We start from the raw sequence: 20,823 nt of genomic DNA on the forward strand, positions 1-20,823 counted from the left end.
TTTTTCTTTTCCCCCCCCCCCCCCCCAGTTATAGCTTATAAGTAATTAGTTACCAGTAACGCAGGTCAGAGCCCCTCCATTGGTTAATAATAATGAAGAGCAGGGGCCTTTTTGCCTTTGTTATCTTTGCCTATAGAATAACTATGAATATATGTGTAATTTGTTGAGTAATCATGTCTCCTTTTTCCAGTTAAATTTAGGAAGAAAGATTGTAATATTTAAACTTTGATCATGATTTACTCCTCTTCTAAATTATCATTTCCGTGGTGTTATTTTGGTGAACTCTTTTGTAGTATTTCATCTTTATGAATTTTGAAGCGAGGGGTTTGTGTTTTCTTCATATTTCTCATGATGGTGAACAAATCTAGAAAACTTTGATTTCCTTATGCATTCATTTTGGTTTAGTATGAGCAAGTTTGGGCTCCCTAGTTTAGAATTTTTCCGAGCCTTCTTAGCCAATTATTACTTGGTCTTTCTCTCAATACACATTGAGAGTTCCCTTCCTACATGTTTTTTCGAATTTGCTTTAATTTTTTGATTTGGTCGTGATACAGTCTGCTATGCATGCATGAACATTTATGTTTAGTTGGTTAGCTGATTTGGCGGCTCTAGTAGGTTTTACCATGTGTCTGGTCCTAATGAACTTTGTTTTCCTTGTTTTTCATGGCATGCGACTTTACCATGTTCTCAGGTTCTCCGGTGTATGAGTGATGCATTGTGTTTCACTTCCACTAATGGTTTAATGATCTAATTCATTTTCAGAAATCAGAGAATGAACGCCTTTGATGAGATTACTTATTACTAAGAGATCTAAAATTGAGTCTGGACATAGATTTTATGAATCATAGGGCACTGTTAAAACACACACAGTGATTGCATGCAGACAATTCTGTTCACAATAATAAACTTGTCATATGCCCTCAAACATGCTGCCAGATCTACGAATATTATGTAGTCAATAATTAAGTGGTTAATGTGCTCTCATACTCAATAATGGTTGTGTTACTTTCATGTATGATTATGGTTGTCATAAAACTTTACAGTTATTTTTCTTTTGAACATAGAATCAATATTCCCTGGTCCATTATCTCATGGAAACAGCAAGTATTATTCTAAACAGTGAGACCAAAATCTACCATTCTGAAAGTAACCAAATGCTTACTCCCAAGAATGATTTTAGATCAATAATAAAGAATCTTAGGATCTAAACTTTTTGTTCTAATTTCTCTAGCTTTAGTCAGATCTCTTGATAGATTCTTGTGCCTAGTCGTTTAGCAACAAAAGGTAGCTGATCCCAGTGGTGAATAATGTGACTGCATACGTGTTTGAAACAGCGCCATAGACTTATAAAACTATACTGTTGCATTGCTGTCAATCATGAAGGTGCATTCTTCTATCTTTAGGAATTCTCGAATATGCTTTTGTCTGAATTGATTCCTTGGGGAGATTCATATCCAGATCTTTCTGTCCTTCTGATAACTCGATGTAAGGCAGTTATTCTCGTTGGTATACAAATGATCTCTATAAGCATGTGCAATCCTTTTGCAGGGAGGTCGAGACGGTCAAGAGGCCTTTTAATCCTCCCCGAGAGGTTCATGTTCAAGTGACACACTCTATGCCACCACAAAAGATTGAGATCTTCAAAGCTCTGGAAGACTGGGCTGACAATAATATACTTGTTCACCTTAAGCCTGTTGAGAAATGTTGGCAACCTCAGGATTTCCTGCCTGATCCATCTTCTGACGGATTCGATGATCAGGTCAAGGAATTGAGGGAGAGAGCCAAGGAGATTCCAGATGATTATTTTGTTGTTTTAGTCGGTGATATGATCACAGAAGAAGCCCTTCCAACATATCAAACAATGCTTAATACCTTAGACGGTGTGCGGGATGAAACGGGGGCCAGCCCAACTTCTTGGGCTATTTGGACAAGGGCATGGACTGCTGAAGAAAATAGGCATGGGGACCTTCTAAATAAATATCTCTATCTCTCTGGACGAGTAGATATGAGACAAATTGAGAAGACTATCCAGTATCTGATAGGATCAGGAATGGTAAGTCATCACGGATAATTCCGCTAATTATTTTCGGATTCCATCACTACTGCTTTTGTTTTTTCATGCATCTAATCCTTTGCTCAGTTTTTGGAATGCTTCTCTCATTGCTAGTGCTCGATTTCTTAGGTCAACTGAGCAAACAGAATGATCTTCTAAAGAAAGACGTTATTTTCAATAAAATTAGCTCCATCACTCGCCAGAAACCCCTCATGGCATATTTAGCATTAGCTAAATTCTGTCGGATTCTTTCTTTTTGTTATCATGAGTCTGAGAATTCAACGGACTCACAACTTGCATTTGAATTGCGAACTTTTTCAGGATCCACGGACAGAAAACAGCCCATATCTTGGATTTATCTATACATCCTTCCAAGAAAGGGCTACTTTCATCTCCCATGGCAACACTGCAAGACTTGCAAGGGAACATGGGGACTTGAAGCTGGCCCAAATCTGCGGCACAATTGCCGCAGATGAGAAGCGTCATGAAACTGCATACACCAAGATAGTGGAAAAGCTATTTGAGATTGACCCCAACGACACTGTGCTGGCTTTTGCTGACATGATGAGGAAGAAGATCTCCATGCCAGCCCACTTGATGTATGATGGCCGTGACGATAACCTCTTCGACCACTTCTCATCTGTTGCTCAGCGGCTTGGCGTCTATACGGCCAAAGACTATGCCGACATCCTAGAACACTTGGTCGCCAGATGGAAAGTGGCAAATTTAACAGGACTATCTGCTGATGGGCAGAAAGCCCAAGACTATGTCTGTGGGCTGCCCCCAAGAATCAGGAGGTTAGAGGAGAGAGCTCAAGGGCGGGCCAAGCAAGCACCAAAGATCCCATTTAGCTGGATACATGATCGAGAGGTGCAACTCTGAGTTCAGTTCGGATGAGTTTCTTGTGCTCCATCGATGTAACTATTGGTAAGAAAAGAAATTGCATTGTAGCTTGTTTGCAGCACCACCGATTTATTGTTCCTTCAGAAGGATTATGTCGGGAGTGAAAGAGACTGTAGATAGTGGTTTGTTATCTTTTCGAAGTCTTTTAGATCTTCATATAGGGGCAGCTCTAGTTGTTACGTTGTTCTAATGTGGGCTGGTATGATTTCTTGTCTAGCTATTGTGACTGAAACTGCCAAATATCGTAAGGGAATTTTGGTAATCATGGTTGTGAGATAAATAGTTATTCTGCCATGTGATTTTGCACTTGGGCAACATGCGATCATCACCTTGATTGAAATAATGAGGAACAATGGAGCTCTGATCCCAGGTGGTCAGGGAAATTTGGTTTTCTTACCCTTCATTTTTACTACAATACTTAATTCTAATAAGTTTCTATTACGTATAAGGACAAATTTCAGTTCTTTCATGTTGAGCATAATTACAAATATATTCTTGTTATTTGAGAAATTATCAATACTTCTTAATTTTAATGGTTATTTAACAACTAATTTAATTCATTAGTTTTCATTAGGTTAAAATTAATTTTTTATGGTGTTATAACAAATGCTTTTGTGGATGATGAATTATAATTCCACTTATTTTTAAAAAAAAAATTAATTTTTTTGCACCAAGTTGGTAGTTTCTTGTACCAATTTTTCATTTTTTTTTTTCATGTGCCTTTCTAATATATTTTCACATTTTTTTAATTTATTTTTAAATAATAAGGACAAGTTGACAGTTTCAAATTTTCGTTCAAGAATTAAATAATTGAAATATTTATAAATTTTCAAACAAGAAAATATCCGACAACTAGTAATTTACGCTATATATAATCTGTTTTCTTAGATCTTGAGTTTATATCATTGCTATATCTGAATTTAATTATTAAAGCTATGTTCTGATGTTGAATTTTATCAAGAAAATCGTAAAGCAAAGGCAAAATATATTACAACATAAGGTATGAAATTAGATTATATTTGAAAAAGAAGATTATTTGTTTTAGATTTTTTTTTCTTTTTTTGTTACCGAAATCCAGGGGTCAAAGAGTATTAGAAGAAGTATTTCTTTGAAATTTAACTACTTTTATTTTTGTATTTGGGGTTTGCATGAAACCAAAATCCTAATAAACTTTTGAGACAAAAGCTCTCATAGCAGGAATATTTTCTTCTACTCCAACACAAGTCTTTCACTTATGGAGTGGGAGGGGTTGGCTATAGCTGGAGGGGTTCTTCCATTGATAGTTGGATTCCAGGCCAGACAAATCTTTCGATTAGTCCTGTTTCAGTTATTCCTTAATCCTGCAACAATCAGTGTTATCAACTTTGTACTTCAACAAGTATTTGATCCAGTTACAAAGACAACAATAAGTTTGATTCAACTTTCTTGGCCTAGGAGCCAAGACCAGTTTGTTTCCCATCCTCAGGGCACAAGTGCTTATAAATTGGTCAGGGAAGTGAAGGAGGCAGTGTTTAGCAGAGCGGTGGGTGGAATCTTGTTTGGATGACAAAACTTCCTAACAAGGTGAAAAGTTTAGTTTGGCAAAAGCGTGTAAGCAAGCACTTCCAATATGTTCTAATCTGCAATTTAGGTGAGTTTTTGTGCGGGGTGGTTGCCCGAGGTGTGGTGCAGAAAAGGAGGATGTGCAACCTACAAATGCTAAACTGTGGCAAGAAGCTTCGCTGCATACTGGCCAGATTCTACGGACAGCATGCATGTGGACGGAGGACTTTAGGGTTGCTTCTCTGATGGCCTGCCTGCTTCACTCATTGACTTAAGCACAATCCCTTCTTTCCACTCCTTAATTTCTAGCCTTACATGGTGTGCTTGGTGTTTCGTTGTGGTCAGGCTTGGAGTTTCGCATCATGTTTTCTTTTTAGTTGTTGATTTTCGAATGTATGCCTGCCGAATAATATTCATTCTCCTTCTTTTCCTGATTTTACCAACATAATTCCACTTCCAACTTTAATTATTTTACTGAATTATCATTTGACCCAGCAATGCAGGCCGAAATCAACTGAACTAATATCAAACACGCTTTCACTGAAGACATCAAAAAATGCTACGCCAAACTCATTTCAGCCATTCAGCTTGCAGAAGAAATAGCTCTTTTCGAAATCAACTTCAAACCCCTTCACCCAGCTCAATTCCAATTTCAAAATCATCATATAATTACAAACCAACTTCACTAAATAATAATAATAATAATAATGGTTATAAATCAAAATATTATGAAATAATGGATATAAAGCACAAAAAAGTAGGAAGATTGTGAAGATTTTAGCTCTCAAAGAAGCGAGAGCAACTTCAAATTATGAAAACAAAACTTCACAAAAAAAGAACAAAAACCTTAAATAAATCGGGAAGAGAAGGGTTTCAGGCGATTAAGAAGAAAACAAATTAAATTAGGCCAACAATCTTCGAATTCAATCAAAATAAACTTCTCCCATTTTTGAAAAAAATGCAAGGGGAGAATGTAGCGATTTGTTCGAGGCCGCAATCAAAACCAAGATAGATTTGAAAGGCACGGAGAATCGCGTTTGACTATCGCCAACCTTCAAGGCAAGTGTTCGTCATTGATATACAATCGACGCCCTTGCTCTGCAAATTGGCTTCTCTATTCTTTCTCTTTCTGAAGAATTTCCAACAAACCCCCTCAACCCCAAAGAGACAAAATTCATATAAACCATCGAACTAATTTCAGATTCTAAGACTCGACGGAGATGGAGAGAGAACTCACAAAATCATAAGATGGTGAAAAGATGAACACAGAAATGAGTATGAACTGTGCGGGAGGGAGAGTAGTAGGCGGGAGGGTACTTATAAGCATAGAAATTAGGGTTATCATTGAAACCCTAGTTACGAAATGACTAGATTGCCCTGGCCCTGATATAATGGCTACAAACTCGAGTTATTATCGGAGCCGCTCATAATTCGTTGTAGTTTCGGATCGACGACCCAGTTTTGTACATGGCACACGCAATTTTGTTTAAGAAATAATTAAAAATAATATTGAAATGATTAGCTATTTTTATACTGAACTTATTAGTAATATCTTTTATTAATTGCGTGATATATTACACAATGATATTTGATTAAAAATCAAATCCATTTAAATTTTATTAGTACCGATATATGACATATAATTAATTTAATTAACCACAATCAACGTTGGACTTGATAATATAGGTAAGCATCTTACATTAATTGCAATAAGGAGTTTGAGCGACACAAGTTAAAAAGCTTTCTTTTCCTAGCGAGACGTTTTAATAAGACAAAAACATGCGGCTTCTCCTTACAAATTGAAACCAAGACAATCAATATTTTACTTACGAGACTAGCTGGCTTAAGACTTCCCTCTTCTAAGGCACTTTTTCATGACAAAATTATGAAACTTATATAGAGTTAAAGTCGATAATATATCACGTAATAAAAAATTGATTAAATTGCAAGCCACATTATTTGCACTGTCTGTGGGAAAAAAATATTACCCTAGCACTAAGAATGGAGACCAAACCTCGAGCTTACAATGTCCTAGTGGTGGACGTTACCCACGAGGCACATGAGAACAGAGGGAGCAAGCCCCATGTGTCCCACCCCATGAGCAAGCTCCACCAAACCCACTTTATGACCACCAAGCCTATACGTTATACACATACAAAAGACATTTCATATTCTTGTTGTATGTATACATGCATACACTGTATGTCAAGTAAAAAAAAAGGTACAATATGTGTCTCTATGGTACACTATCTACTAATACCACAAGTACTCAAGCAATAACTCCCTCATCCTTACAACTTCATATATATATATATGCAATATAGGGCTATATATATAATATATCCTATTGGGCTTAATTCAAAAATAAATTAAACTCATAGGCTTCTGCCCCAATAGAATTAATCCAATCAATTCTTAAAAGCCCAAATAAAATTTATTTGATCTTAACAAATAAATCCTAGTCCATTGCCCAATTAATTAATCCATCAATAATTAAGTCTAACTCGATTTATTTGATCTCATTAAATTATCACATCAAAACTCTAATTAATTGATCCTATTAACTAATTTATCCGATTCAATTAAAATTGATCTTATCAAATTAATTAGATCTAATACAAATTTAATTAATCTCATTAATTAAATTTTGAAATTCCCATCATATGGGTTCTCCCATTTAAATGATCACATTATTCAATCTCAATTAATTTACTCTTTAAATTAATTCATAAATAATTCTATTACTTCTTTGAGTGGTGTTTTGTATGACTCTATAGGTTCACCTTCAACTAGATTTAGGTTTGCGTCAATACAATATCTAATTGGCAAATATATATTTAATTAATTACTTTCGATTAACACTTAATTCAAAAGCACCTGTCACCATGGGTAATATTCTAGGAACGATCCATGGCACTAAAGAATAGGTAAAAATGGCTTGAACCTTAAGGCTACTGAGTGTCATATAAGTATGGTCTTGCCATCGGCCATCTCTTGTTCTTGGTCTAGGGCATGGAATTGGTCATAGATTCTCATCCTAGACTAGATAGTTATACTTAATATTATGATATGTTTCTCCACTTGATCAACATAGAAAAACGCTTTCCTATTTGATCGCCCATTGTGGTCACAGACTCTTGGGAGCATTACACATATCAGAACGCACAGGATATTGCTATCATCTCATGATAGGCGATGGATCCTCTCTTGGAACTCACCAGTCTTCATACATCTTCTAATTGTACTATAACAAAGCTTATAACTATCACATCAGATTATAGTCATCTTTTACCAAGTCCTAGATACAATCGTCTCATATGTGAGACCGCGTAGATCCTCAAGTCTGAGGACTAAACTCCATACTATCGAAGTTGAGGAGTTCAAGTCATACCGACCAAACTTTATAGGCTTTCATATGACGACTCTCCGCAAGTCAGTTCAGTCGGTTTGATAATCTTTATCAACTGCCCACTAAAATTGCATAAACATCATACATTTGTCATCTATGAAACACGAGACCCATCATATGAAAGCAATATTTAGTGCAAGTCTCAATAGAACCCTCGATGTCCATTTTCGAGATTCTCAACTTGGAACATTTCAGATCTAACCCTCGAAGTTGGTTTCATCGTTGCCATCAAATGCAACCCAACTTCATTGGTTGATTAGTGATTTATGGGCTTTGTTGTAATGTATGAAAAATTACAGGAATAAGAACAACAAAATAAGCCAAATGAATACTTACTCGTATTCATTTAATTCAATATTACAAAATAAAAAAAATCTTAAATAAATTACAAATTAACCAATCTTATTGATTTTCTAGTCACCTATTATAACAGTTGCAGCACAAGTGGTAGCTCAATTGGCAACCAACCACCCGGTAAACTCATCCCCTCCATCTTCTCATCGAAGTCAAAAATCATACTCAACTCCTAAGAAGGGTGAGCAGAAGGGAAAAGAGATAATAATAAATGAAAAGAGATAAATATATAATAAAATGTTATTATTGTATAATATGATATTACTAAAAATGTATTACTTGTACATATACTGAAAATGTTGTCTTTTATATATATAATTATATATAATATACAATGAAATATATTATTTTATTAAAAAAATTCAAACCTAAACCCTCCATCCCCCACCCCGCCACCGCGTCGGTCCCCTTTTCCCGAGTTCCCGTCACCACCCCCCACCCCATTTCCCTTCCCCATCGCCACCCCTTTCCCCAATCCCCATCATTGCGGCCCCTCCCCATCCTCTCACCCCAGTCATCGCCACCCCCAATTCTCTCTTTTCAGTAATCGCCCTCCCCCTCCATCATCGGTTGCTGTCGCCGCCGACCCCCTGCCTCTAGTCCATCTCTCTCTATATATATATTTATATAAATATAATTAAATATATATATATATTGCATATTTATTTTGAATTAAATTTTATAAAAAATGTATATTATTTACAATTAAATCTATACCGTTGATCTGTAAATCAAATTTTAACCTTAGATTCAAATCAATTCCAACGATTGTAAATAATACAAATATCATTTTATAAAAAAAAATATTTCAAAAAATATGAAAAAGCGCGTGTAACACACATAACTGCATGAAGGATCTTTTTGCTTCATTTCTTAAAAGACATAGGGGTAAATTAATATTTTTTTTACAGGGGATAAATTATTCATTTCTAATATCACAGGAGATAAATTACATTTAACCTTAACGTTTATTATTTACAAGTTCAGTCATTTAAAATTTATAAATGGCTTGAACTTGTTGATATTATTTTCACCTTCCCAACACCAAATTAGCAAAATAATGGAAGAATGATGGTGAAAATAAGTAGAAAAGTGCTTAAAAATAAGTTTGAACCCTCGCATTTATCTCCAAAACATCAAAATATTGTTTTTTGCCCTTGCCCCCGTTGCATGACTTAACGGCCGCATGCAACGCAATTGACCGTGCCGTTTGGAATCCGACTATGGTACCCAAAATGCTAATTTCCGTTTCTGTAACATCATTTTGAGTTGTTTTTCAAATCATAGTATCAGTATTGTAGGGTATCGTAAATTGTTGTACCAAAATTGCAATTTTCTCTTAATAATTTTATCAATAAATTGTAGATGCTAATAGAAGTTGTTTATAATTTTTTATTTAAATAAGTTTAATTAAAAAAATTAAAAAATAAAATTAGACATAAAATTAGAAGGCTTGGCTACTTTAGTGCAAAGAAAGATATACATTAGTGTTTATTGAGCATAAAAGAAAAGAATCACAGTTAGATGTAATTTCCAATTATACCCTCCCCTGGAGAACAAACAGAGCGCTAACCCACAAAGCCCTAAACCCCAAGAAGAATCCCTAAACCCAAATTCACCAGAAACCGATTGAAGAAATAGGGACATACATAGCAATGGATCACATAGCAGCAGCAGAAGAGAGATTATTCAATGAAAGATTGAGGCAGAAGCTCAATGAGGTCAACGCCGCCGCCCAATCGCATCTTACCAGTGTACAAGACCACATTAATTTCACCCTCCAGGTTTTCTTTACCTCTTTTTCTTTGTTTGTGTGTGTTGGGGGGGGGTGTGACTGTGTAGTTATGTATGCGTAGATTTTATTATATGCTTTTCGCTTTGATGGAATTTGCAGCAAGCTTACTTCAAGTGTGCATATGAGTGCTTCGACAGGAGGAGGAAGCAGGACGAGATAAGCAACTGTGTGGAGCATTGCAGTGTGCCTGTGCTCAATGCCCAGAATCTGGTCGAGAATGAGATGGCTAAGTTTCAAGTAAATATTTATTCTATTTGTGGATTGGGTTTCTCAAGAAATGATTTTTCTAAGGGCTGTTGTTTGCGTGTGTTGAAATTGAAATAATGACTGATGTGACACGAGGTTTGTGTTGTGCTCATTCATGTTTTTTTTATGTCCGGTTTTCAGTTTTGATGTTGTATTAGTATTTTGTTATGTTTTATTGTGCAAAGAACTATATATATTATGGATCTGCAATGAATGGATTCTCTGAATGTCTACCAGAAGGTGTGTGATGGCTGAACATAAACAAGGTTACTAATGTATTTCATTTATGTACTGAAACAGAGAGTCAAGTTTTCTTATAGTTGGCGAGGTCTTCATTATCAAACTTAGCAGTAAGAACAATTTCGAGTTATTAGGTACTGCAGTGGGGTTTTGCATGTGTTGCTTGCCATATGCTACGGTCCTAGTATTAGAAGCATATATCTATGCAATCCTTGTTTTATTGTTCGTCATTTTTAGCTACTCCACACATGCCATCAAACTGTAGAGGTAATCTAAAATCTAGTAATTTTAATTGACCATAGAGATTGAGAACTATGTTTCTCTAAATGGTGGCTTATGTTGAATTTCGTTTTAGATTTCACAGTTTTAATGGTTCACTGATTACTCAGTGTTTTTCCTTTGACATCCACATGATTTCTTTAACCAGGAAAATTGCTTCGCCTTTGTATCTTTCAAGGGGACCATGGTTGGCAAAATGTGGGTTGTCTAAAAATGCCATTAACTATACTCTTTTCTTTCAGAAATTACCATATTTTTTTATTAATTAATTTGATAAATAAGTGTCCATTCATACACATTTAAAGTTAATTTATTTTATTAATTGATCAGTTATTAATTTTGTCGTTCTTATTTTTTATTTAATTAAACAAATATAATAAAAATTTGAATTATCAAATTTATCTGCCATAAGTTTATCCCACAAGTATTTGGCTCCTCAACCCAACTACATTCATCTACAATTTACTTCGTGTGTCAAACTATTTAGCCAAAGTTGGTGATTGACAATTTTTTAAATGTTTGGTGTATATAATAAATAATATGAATTTCAACTTCCTTCAATCCATAACTGAAACATATTTACTAAACTTTTTTTTGTGCTGCTAAAAGGATTTCAAAAATTGAAAATAAAAATCTTTTACTTTTTAGCTTATTCATGCAACAAAGTAAGAGTGAGTCAAGATTTAGTTTGTAAATTGATTGATTAATTATTTACCCTAAGAGATCTATAATAGAAATTTTTTTAATAATCTTTATGACAGAAACATTTTGGGTTAGGAAAGCCTTGTGCACAACTTCAATATGTCTTGAGAAAGGATTATTAGAAGCATGGGAGTTTAATTCTTTACTAAAAATGAATTTTGGTATATAGTTCTTCAGTAAATTTCTTCACTAATAATAACAACTTCCCCATCTGGGATTTGGTCCTAAGATCCAAACTGTGTAAGTCAAAGAGCAGTTAGACTTAATACATAAACTGTACCCCAGTTGTGTTTTGGATGGTCGTTGTTGGAGGGTCAAGTAGTCTCAAAAAAGTATTACTAGGGAAAAAGTAATGAGGACCTGAAATCTCAACTCACAGTAAACTGGAGAGTGACGTGTTTGGTACTATTGATTGTGTTCCAGCTGCAATGGGATTTCTAGCTTATGTAATTGAAAACAATCTATCTTCATAATAAATCTTTCACATTTGGCTTGCTTTATTGGGTTTGGCATTTTTGGAGATCTACTGTATAAGATACACGACTATTCTGTTTTGGGGGTATGGTTTGGTAATAATTTCCTAATCTTGGATCAGCCTGAAGAACTCTGAAACTTGAACTAGGAGGCCTGGAATCATTCTCATATCTTATCAGGGTTATAGGTGATTCCCTTTTATATTAGGTATAGCAACTAGGATCTCCTGAATCTTATTTTCAACAATGAGAGACCAAAAGATGTAACAAGTACTCGCAGATTGGTTTTGGCATGTATTGGGAACTAAGTAAATATCTTTCTAAAAAAGAATTATGAGTATGATTTTCAGAAAGGTACTGACTGAGATTGTCTTGGAGAATATGTTGAGTTTAATAGCTTTTTCTTTAGGGAAGACAAGTTTCTGCTGATGCATATAGTACTAGGTTGTCTTCTTCCTTTAATTGCTTCATGATTCCAACTTTCTATCAACATGCTTGAAAAGTCTGGATCATGCTCTCAAGTCATCCAAGAAGTCTTCACCGAAAATCATTCCACAGTCCATTATCCCTGTTTTGTATTAAAGTAACCAGATGTTATCCCCTCTACTCAAAGAACACCTTTTGTAACAGGATCCAGCACTGTGAGATGTTGTGAGTTTATCCCCTTTGTCCCATTAAAGAAACCTTTTGTTCCAGGATCCAGGACTACAAGGTCCTATGTTCTCTATGCACTTGTTTGATTGAAGATGTAACAGATGTTAAAGAAATTGGAGAAAGCAACAATGAGTATTTCAACATGTAACTGACAATGTCAAATCAATACCACGATCGTCACCATGTGATGGTTCATCTTGTTCTACTTCTCTTTGTTTCTAAACTGTAGTCCAAATGGATGTTAATATATGTGAATGATTATGCTGGTCAATTGGAAACTTTTCTTCCCTAGTTGATGTGTGAGGGTTTGGTTCTTTTACTTTCTGTTTCATCCTGACATGTCTTCAGCAAAGTGACTCTGTTCATGTCTTCTTGCTACATACAGGAAAAACTGAACAGGTCTCTCAGGGTTTGCCAAGACAAATATGAGGGGGCCAAGCTCCAGCCAAACAGCAAAAATGCCATGAACGATCTGGAGTCATGTGTTAACCTGTCCGTTCAAGACAGCATTGAGATGATGCCACATCTTGCTGGAAAATTGAAGGCATATCTATCAATAAAAGATTAGAAGCTAATACGTCATGCAATGCTGGAAGCCATTTTGTCCTGTTGCATCCTCTTTATACTTTTAGTAGATTGAGGCATAAAACTGATCTGCAGCGACTATTAAGCTATTATCAGATGAACATACCTTAAATTTATTGATTCGCAACTTAGAAATGATGAAGAGTTGATGTACTCAACAAGCTGTATCACAAGAATCCTGATCTTTGATGTGTGAGAGCAAAAGCTGATAAAAATATCAAGACTTTGAGCAAACAGGAGGTTGCTGATGGTACGGAGGCATGATATTTTCCAAGATTTAGTGGTATTTCAAACGCAGGTCTGCGGTGGAATATATGACATATCTCAGTAGGAGTCTTGTATTGATGTGTTGATAATCCAGATACACTTGGCATCCAAGTTCTGAAGAAACGCATGTTTCACTTGTAAACAAAGTGGGGCTTTCGGGTGCTAAATGAAACCAAATACTTGCTTGATGAGCAGGTGAAAATCCAGCTAACTGGAACTTGGTAGTTTCCTCTTCTTTCTCCTTAGGTTATTATAATAGGACTTCTTGTCTGAAAATATATATTTTGTTGAAGAACTGTTTTGGCACGGCGAAACTATCACACTTGTTAGTAATACTCCATCCTTCTCTTTCATTTTTCTGGACAACTATCTTGGTTGAAGTTTCCAGAAGTGCAAACTCATCTTTATCCTGTATTTGGGTAACTTGATATGTCACTAAGAAAATGTATTTTCATCAAACCATATAAATGTATTTTCATCAAACCATATAAATGTATTTTCATCAACCATATCCACAATGCAAATTATCTCAGTGATTTTGTCCGTCGCAGGACGATGGACTTCAACAATTTGTTTTTTTCTCCAAGAATGATGCTTAGTTATTAAAATAAAAAGTACAGCGACATGAAAGGACAAGAAGGAAAAAGATTATATAACAATGACAACTGATGTTACATGTTTTCTAGAACTTCCGGCAGATTGAAAAGAGCTGAAAATACATATGTACCAGAATTCAGTTTCTGAAGTATCTGGGAAGGATAACAATCATGTCTTTATTTGAATCACAACCAAAAACTTATAATCATGACTACATTTCTAAATCAGAAATCATACTCAAGTCGAGGATAAGGATGCGCTATCGCGTTTCTGTCGACCAATGTTTAGCTAATTACATAGTTCTATTCATGTGAAATCAACTAAGCTTTTGGAGCCAAGGTTGCTTCTTCCTCATTCCTACGTTTATGCTCTTCAAATTTGTCGATAGCTACCTGAAGTTCATCTGTACCGCCAACAGCCCTCATTGTGTAGAAATACACCCCGAAGACAAATGCTGACAGCCCCCCAGCAACAATCAGGTTCTTGGTTTTTGGTGCAAGGGCTCGGTATCCTGCAATCCCAGACATCTCCGGATAAATCGTTAACACTCTGTTACGACAAATCTGCAGGTTCAACAAGCAACAGTTAATTGTTAACCCAGTGCACCCAAAAAATTCAAGAATCAAAAAGTGCGAGAAAATATACATCCAGGTCAAAGAGAACATTTACATTAGTTAGGAACTCAATTACAACCTCCACTTACAGGTTACACTACCTGAGAAAGAACTGACATCAGAACACTAGCCAGGCAGTAATGAAAATCAGCTCCTATCTTGTTAATAAGAAATATGTTTAAGATGCTTATTCATTTTCATATATCTCCTAGTCTTTCTGGAGATGTCTTAGAAACTGCAGGGATTAGCGAAAACTCAAGAAGATGCAGTGTTACGGAGCTTAGATGGGCATGGTCAGAGTTAATTCCCAGTGTTTCCTCACAATCAAACATCAGAAAAACAACTTTCTTTTCCGATAATCTACTACAATCAACTGTGCCAGCGTATTCCCACAAAAATCTTATCCTCATTCAAATGAGGAAATTCACTTCCTAGTATTTTCCTTCACAATCAAACATCAGGAAATGAACTTTCCTACAATACTTCCAGCCACTCCAACATTTGAACACATCCTAATAAGCAATAGCTTCCAATAAGAGGCTCCCTCCTTCTTGACTTAAAATATAGGGTTAATTACATTTAGACCCTGTTTAAAAATGTGAAATTACACTTTTACACCAAAGTTTTCGAAATTACACTTACACCCGCTCTGAAAATTATCTGTTGACAATTGTCCCCCTTCTATTAGAGTTTGAATAGAAAACGTTCACGTCAACAAATTTCTTTTCATTAACTTCCAATTTCACCCCTCATTCAGCATATCCCTATTAACATTTTAATACTTGTAAGGAGATAAATGTAATATATATAAAGTCAAAAAGGTGTAATTGTAATAAAATATTGTCCCTGAATTATAGTTATACAATAAAAAGTAGTAGTTGATGAACAGAAAAACTAGTTATTGTTTCATGCGTGAGTCATTTTTTCTGAATTCCTATATATGAGGTTAGGTTAACACCATTTTTTGTTCTGTCACTGGCATTTTGAATCTAGGCATATCAACCTTAAATTTAGTAGTACTAGCAAAAATTTATGTGTTTTTGACAAAGTAGTATATGGTACTTTATATGGAATACACCAATGAAGAAAAACTCAAAAAAAGACTAAATTTTTCTTTCATCAACCACTACTTTCCATAAAAGGCTATAATCTGAAAATAATATTTTATTACAATTACACCCTTTCTAATTTTATATATATATTATGTTTACCCCACACAAGTATAAAAATATTATTAGGAGAATGTTAAATAGGAGGTAAAATTGGAAGATTATGTATCTATTATTATTATTACTACTTTTTTTTCCGACGTCTGCATTTTTCGTCCAAACACTAACAGGAGGGGAAGAGTTGTAAAACGCAGAATCTTTGGAGTGGGTTTATGCGTGATTTCGAAAGTGTTTTTGGGGGTGAATGTGTAATTTCAGTCTAAAATGTAATTATTTAATATACAAAACTCAAACTTAATACAAACAGAACAACAACCAAAAACAAAAGCGCAACAAGTAGAAAAACAAATCTGTTAGCAGATAACTACAGGAACTTGTAACTTTCAGAGCTAAAACACACAAAACCAAACATAAAATCGCGGCAACAAATTCCCATTTTCATAAAGCAAGAACCCAACTAAAACCACAATAAAATTAGCAGCAAAGAATCGCATCAGAAGAGATTCAACGGACCTGAAGTTAGGGATAACCCCAAACCGACCTTAGACACATTACAACCACGAAAACGAAAAGTACACATCAGAATGTATTTAAAGGTGAAATTATAGAAAAATTACCTCCAATAAAGAGCTTGATGCAAAATCCAGGCCTAGGGTTCTTCGAGAAAGTAGTGTAGACTGTAGAGCCTGAAGCTCAGCTAAAAATGAAGGGATTTAAGAATTGCAACTTTTCTTTCTTCAATTGCATGTGTAGTTGGGCTGGGCCGATGGCTCTATGGGTTGGGTTTTCATTTTCAATTCCAATTGCAAATTTCAATCTTGTGGAACAAATAAAAACTAAATTATAAAAAGAAATTAAAAAAAAAAACTGATTTAATATTTTAGATATTTTATTTCCAAATGTATAAATATAAAATGCATTATATTTTAATATTATGATTATGCAACAGATATTCCAATTTATGAGCCTTAGATTGTTCAAATTTCTGTGACGTGGAATCTTAAAAAAAATTAAAACATTATCTTTTGGTATTTTATATTTCTTTTATTTTAAAAAATAATGGTTGAACATATTTTAAAAGTATTTTGCATTTTTTTAAGAAAAAGGATATTATTTCTTAATGTTCCATGAGGAAGAAAAGCATTTGATCCTCAGTAGAGTCGGCATATATGTATTTTTTTTCTAACACAAAAAACTTGTCTTTTATTACTCAAAAAAGAATTACACGAAAACAAGTTTAAGTTTCGGATTGGAAAACCAATCGGACATAACGTACAAAAGAGAGACCAAAAAATTGGGACTAATGCCCTAAAAAGTACGAAGTCCAAGAAAAAGTCCAACATGGAAAGGGGTTTGAGAAAGACCCAAGGTTGCCGGGGGGGGGCGCGAGAGATCCAAGCCTCAGCCTAAAACCCCCAGAAGAGGCCCAACAAGGTTGCACGAGTGGCGGCCAAATCAGCACCTAGAACAACTCAACGCCCACATGGGCCAATTTCAGTGAAACAGATCGGAGGAAGGACAATCTTCTCATCACGTAGAATATCCGGGGATTTGGGGAGGTTGTTTGACTCAACTAACTATCTTCTAGAAAAAAAAAAAAAAAAATCTTATTTGGAGAACGAGTTTTAGTAACTCAGGGGATAAGCCCCCGCAATGATCAAGAATCATAGCTTAAGGAAAAGAAGATTCCCCAACAGTTGGGGTATATCTTGTCCAACAACCTCTTTGTAGGGTCTCAAGGGGATCGTACTCTCCCAGTTGATAGGGAATGAGGATTGTAAAAGGTCTTATACCCTCGCAAAAGGGTAATATTTTCGCAACACTTGCACACGTAAAAAACGGTATTGCTTGAAGCACTTTTACACTAAACTACTAGTCTATATTGGGGTCTTCTAATTTAATTTTTATTTATATCATCGTATACTAATTTAAATGCTAGAAATGCTAACATATTTTATATAACAGATCTCCTTCCCAAGACTTATGAAAAGCTAGGTCCAAAAATTTCAAGTTGAATTTATTTGGACGAATAATTTTTGCTCACATCACCAAAAATTATCAAATTCGTCTTCCATGAAACAAAAAAAGTCATAACTCGTGAAATCTATTCAGACTCATAGACAAGTCCTATATACCTCGTGTGATGGCTAACCCTCTTCCATTTTGTAGTCAGTTTGGATAAGCAGTTTTTGAATTTGATATATAACTCCAAGTATTATACCACTTCTTAAAACCCATATTTCAGCCATGTGAGTGCAAAAACCAATGTGTATTTAGAGGCCTAAATCCAAGTGATAACACCTCCGTAGCCTTGGGTTACCTAGGGTCAACCCATCAATATCCAGTTTGACTGAATTCTGTGGTGTATCTTTTGATACTTACATTATTTGTTCTGCCAAAGGATTGTTGACAAGCTGAGCCTTTTGTTTATGAATTTCAAACCAAATGCATTCTTGGTTTATGGTTTTATTCTGAAAGATGGCTTCGTTTCTCACTTTCCAAATGTCTGAGCAACAGGATAACCTCTTGGGATTTCTGGTGCATGAGACCATGTAAAATTGTTGTGTTCTGTTTTCCTTGTCTTCAAGTCTTTTAGTTTCAGGTACATCTTGCATCCTGTGAAACAAGCATAATTTTCTCCATACCACAAAAACAACATCGTTAACACCGTTTTTCTTAAGAATAACTCAGCAAAGTGGAACTACCGCTTTCAGCACTTCAGCTACAACACACTCAAATCAACTCTGTTTGCATACACAGACGACTCCTCATGTCTATCTGTGATAACTATGGGAATGTTCGATAAAATTGCAACAGCAGAAGTCCTAATATCATTATTTATATAAAGACAAGTAGATAGCCAGACAAGGATTGTTGTATTCACACTTCAGGTTGCATCTTCTCACATTCTTCCCTTATTGACTGGAAGAGGACTGTGGATAAGTATCGTTCCCCGAAGCTAGGGAACACAACCTAAAAGAACACGCAATTTCAACCAAGTTAGAATAAAAATACTATTGGTATGTATATGTTTTTGATCGGAGATAAATAAGCAATACGATTCTGATGGATCTACTATTTTTGGTATAAGAAATAGTAAGCAAAATCCCCGGTTTCCCTCCTTCACCAGCAGCCAAACAGCACCCCCCACACAATTTTGATATGTGACTTACTACAAACAATTACACCATAACCCCACAACCCAAGGCAGAGCGAAAATGGTAAGTACGGTGTGATCAACTAAGTTTCTGGCAGAACCAATATTATTTCAAGTAAACACAAAGTTTCATTTTGCAGAACCCTTTTTTTAAGGTGGTAAATTTTACATCGTAAGGTTTCTAGCTGGGTTAAGGCTATAACAACTTCGGTCTTAGAGGAACAGGAAAAATGCATTCCATATGTCATTTACGGGTAAAGTAAATTTGTTAGTAATACACCAGACGTAACGAATTACATCAGCAAGGGTTTGGAAGTAGAGTGCTTCACTATCCTTGATAGGCAAATACCATTCAATAAACCTCATAACTACAGTAGCAAAGAGGTAGCACAAGCGGCATTTTGTAAACAGATGCAACTTTTGCATTTACCTTCAGATTAGTCAAGCAGGCATGAAACAGCAGTTCGAGAAACATGAGTTATCAACTTGGGAAAAGAATAAACATACCGCTATAAGCTTTCCAGCATTTTCAGGTCTCTTTCCAACCTTAATAGCAGCAGCTGCTGCTGCTCCTGAAGAAATACCCACCTGATAAGAAAGATCCAACAGAAATTACATAGCTGTTCATAAAACAAACAAATGCATGTTACTAGAAATGAGATCAATATCATCTGTGACCATTTATTCAACGATGACATCATGACAACCTGACCCAATAACTTTAACACAAATTCTGAACATGTTTCTTCCACGTTATTGCATATTTATATCATAAAATTGATTTACTTTCAAGAGCCCCAGAAGCAACTAAAGTTATTTCAAACTTGTCAACTGAAGATCCGTAAAATGTTTCTTAAGAACTTGTACTTTCTAAATAGCATGCATTGCTCTTTTCTAGTAATGATATAGTTATTAACCTGTGCAACAACATAATTTACCACGTTTCCCCTGATACAACACAAAATGCAATTAACACACCATTAGACACAAATTCAAAGTCTTGGCAATGATATGACTTACCAGCTGATACAAAACCTCTCATTGGAGAACACAAATTTACTAACTAAAGGAATTTAAACGTCATTAAATTCATTATTCTGGAAATTTTATGATAAATTTGAGTAAATAATCTCTAAAACAGCATATTATTAGCTTACCATGTGGACAAATGGGGCATCATCAGTTATGAACAAATGTAAGACAGCTGTTTGAGCAAACTCCTGAGTTGTAAAGTTCGACAAACTGCATGCCTGACAATTATAGAATACTCCTATGTGCTATTATCTTATAGAGCACCGAATCTGAATGACATAGAAGGCCCTTTCCATGCCTAACAATGTTTGTTTAATGCCTGCACCTTATTGGATATAAGTGACTGATAATTCCCATGACAAACACTTAAAAGTGCTGATGGTCGAACAGCTATTCCAGTGTCAAAGTAACATAGCAGGCTCAAAGTGACTCAACTCTGTTTAAAAAGATGGAATTTAATCATGAAAAAAAAGGATACTCAATAAACATGTTAAGGGAAAAAAAAAAACAAAAAACAAAAGCTGAAACTTAATATGGTATGGTTTTGTCAAGATCCATCATCCGGTTATTTCTTTAGTTTTATTTCAATAGTCCGGACATCTAAGAATTATGAACATATGCAATCTAGTAGTTTATGTCATATAGACTTTGTGGTCTAACAAAATGCACATTAACAGATCCACTGACCAGCAGGCCCTCTTGAAGAGCTAATTGCTTCGCAGTCTCTACAGCTTCATCACTTGATATCTGAG

At 35.2% G+C, this 20,823-nt stretch overlaps 4 protein-coding genes across 6 annotated transcripts in view; 2 read left to right on the forward strand and 2 right to left on the reverse strand.

Annotated features, from left to right (window-relative positions):
* Positions 1-2,935, forward strand: part of LOC105158801 (acyl-[acyl-carrier-protein] desaturase, chloroplastic) — a 3,721-nt gene extending 786 nt beyond the window's left edge. Inside the window, 2 exon segments of the mRNA NM_001304406.1 lie at positions 1,549-2,053; positions 2,375-2,935. Of these exon segments, the coding sequence (NP_001291335.1) occupies positions 1,549-2,053; positions 2,375-2,935 (1,066 nt within the window).
* On the forward strand, positions 9,790-13,819 carry LOC105158802 (protein FAM136A). Its single transcript, XM_011075673.2, has 3 exons — positions 9,790-10,045; positions 10,156-10,293; positions 13,036-13,819. Exons 1-3 carry the CDS (start codon positions 9,917-9,919, stop codon positions 13,216-13,218), a joined length of 450 nt encoding a protein of 149 aa, XP_011073975.1. The 5' UTR covers positions 9,790-9,916; the 3' UTR covers positions 13,219-13,819.
* On the reverse strand, positions 14,130-16,647 carry LOC105158803. 2 transcript variants are annotated; one of them, XM_011075676.2, is made up of 2 exons: positions 16,500-16,647; positions 14,130-14,662 (listed from the first exon to the last, which is right to left on the reverse strand). In XM_011075676.2, the coding sequence occupies exon 2, from the start codon at positions 14,624-14,626 to the stop codon at positions 14,420-14,422; it is 207 nt and encodes a 68-aa protein (XP_011073978.1). In that variant the 5' UTR covers positions 14,627-14,662; positions 16,500-16,647; the 3' UTR covers positions 14,130-14,419. The 2 variants fall into 2 exon arrangements, with proteins under 2 accessions (XP_011073978.1, XP_011073979.1); XM_011075677.2 differs by having other exon boundaries at positions 16,396-16,503.
* The window catches only part of LOC105158804 (cysteine synthase, chloroplastic/chromoplastic), a 6,339-nt gene continuing 4,012 nt past the window's right edge, over positions 18,497-20,823 (reverse strand). For both annotated transcript variants that reach the window (XM_011075679.2, XM_011075678.2), the window contains exons 8-10: positions 20,759-20,818; positions 19,547-19,627; positions 18,497-18,855 (exon numbers count right to left, since the gene is read on the reverse strand). In XM_011075679.2, coding sequence (XP_011073981.1) covers positions 18,763-18,855; positions 19,547-19,627; positions 20,759-20,818 — 234 coding nt within the window. In that variant the 3' untranslated portion in view covers positions 18,497-18,762. The remainder of the gene's footprint in view (positions 18,856-19,546; positions 19,628-20,758; positions 20,819-20,823) is intronic.

The sequence above is a fragment of the Sesamum indicum genome, linkage group LG3 (genome assembly GCF_000512975.1).
Source record: "Sesamum indicum cultivar Zhongzhi No. 13 linkage group LG3, S_indicum_v1.0, whole genome shotgun sequence".
Lineage (NCBI taxonomy): Eukaryota > Viridiplantae > Streptophyta > Magnoliopsida > Lamiales > Pedaliaceae > Sesamum > Sesamum indicum.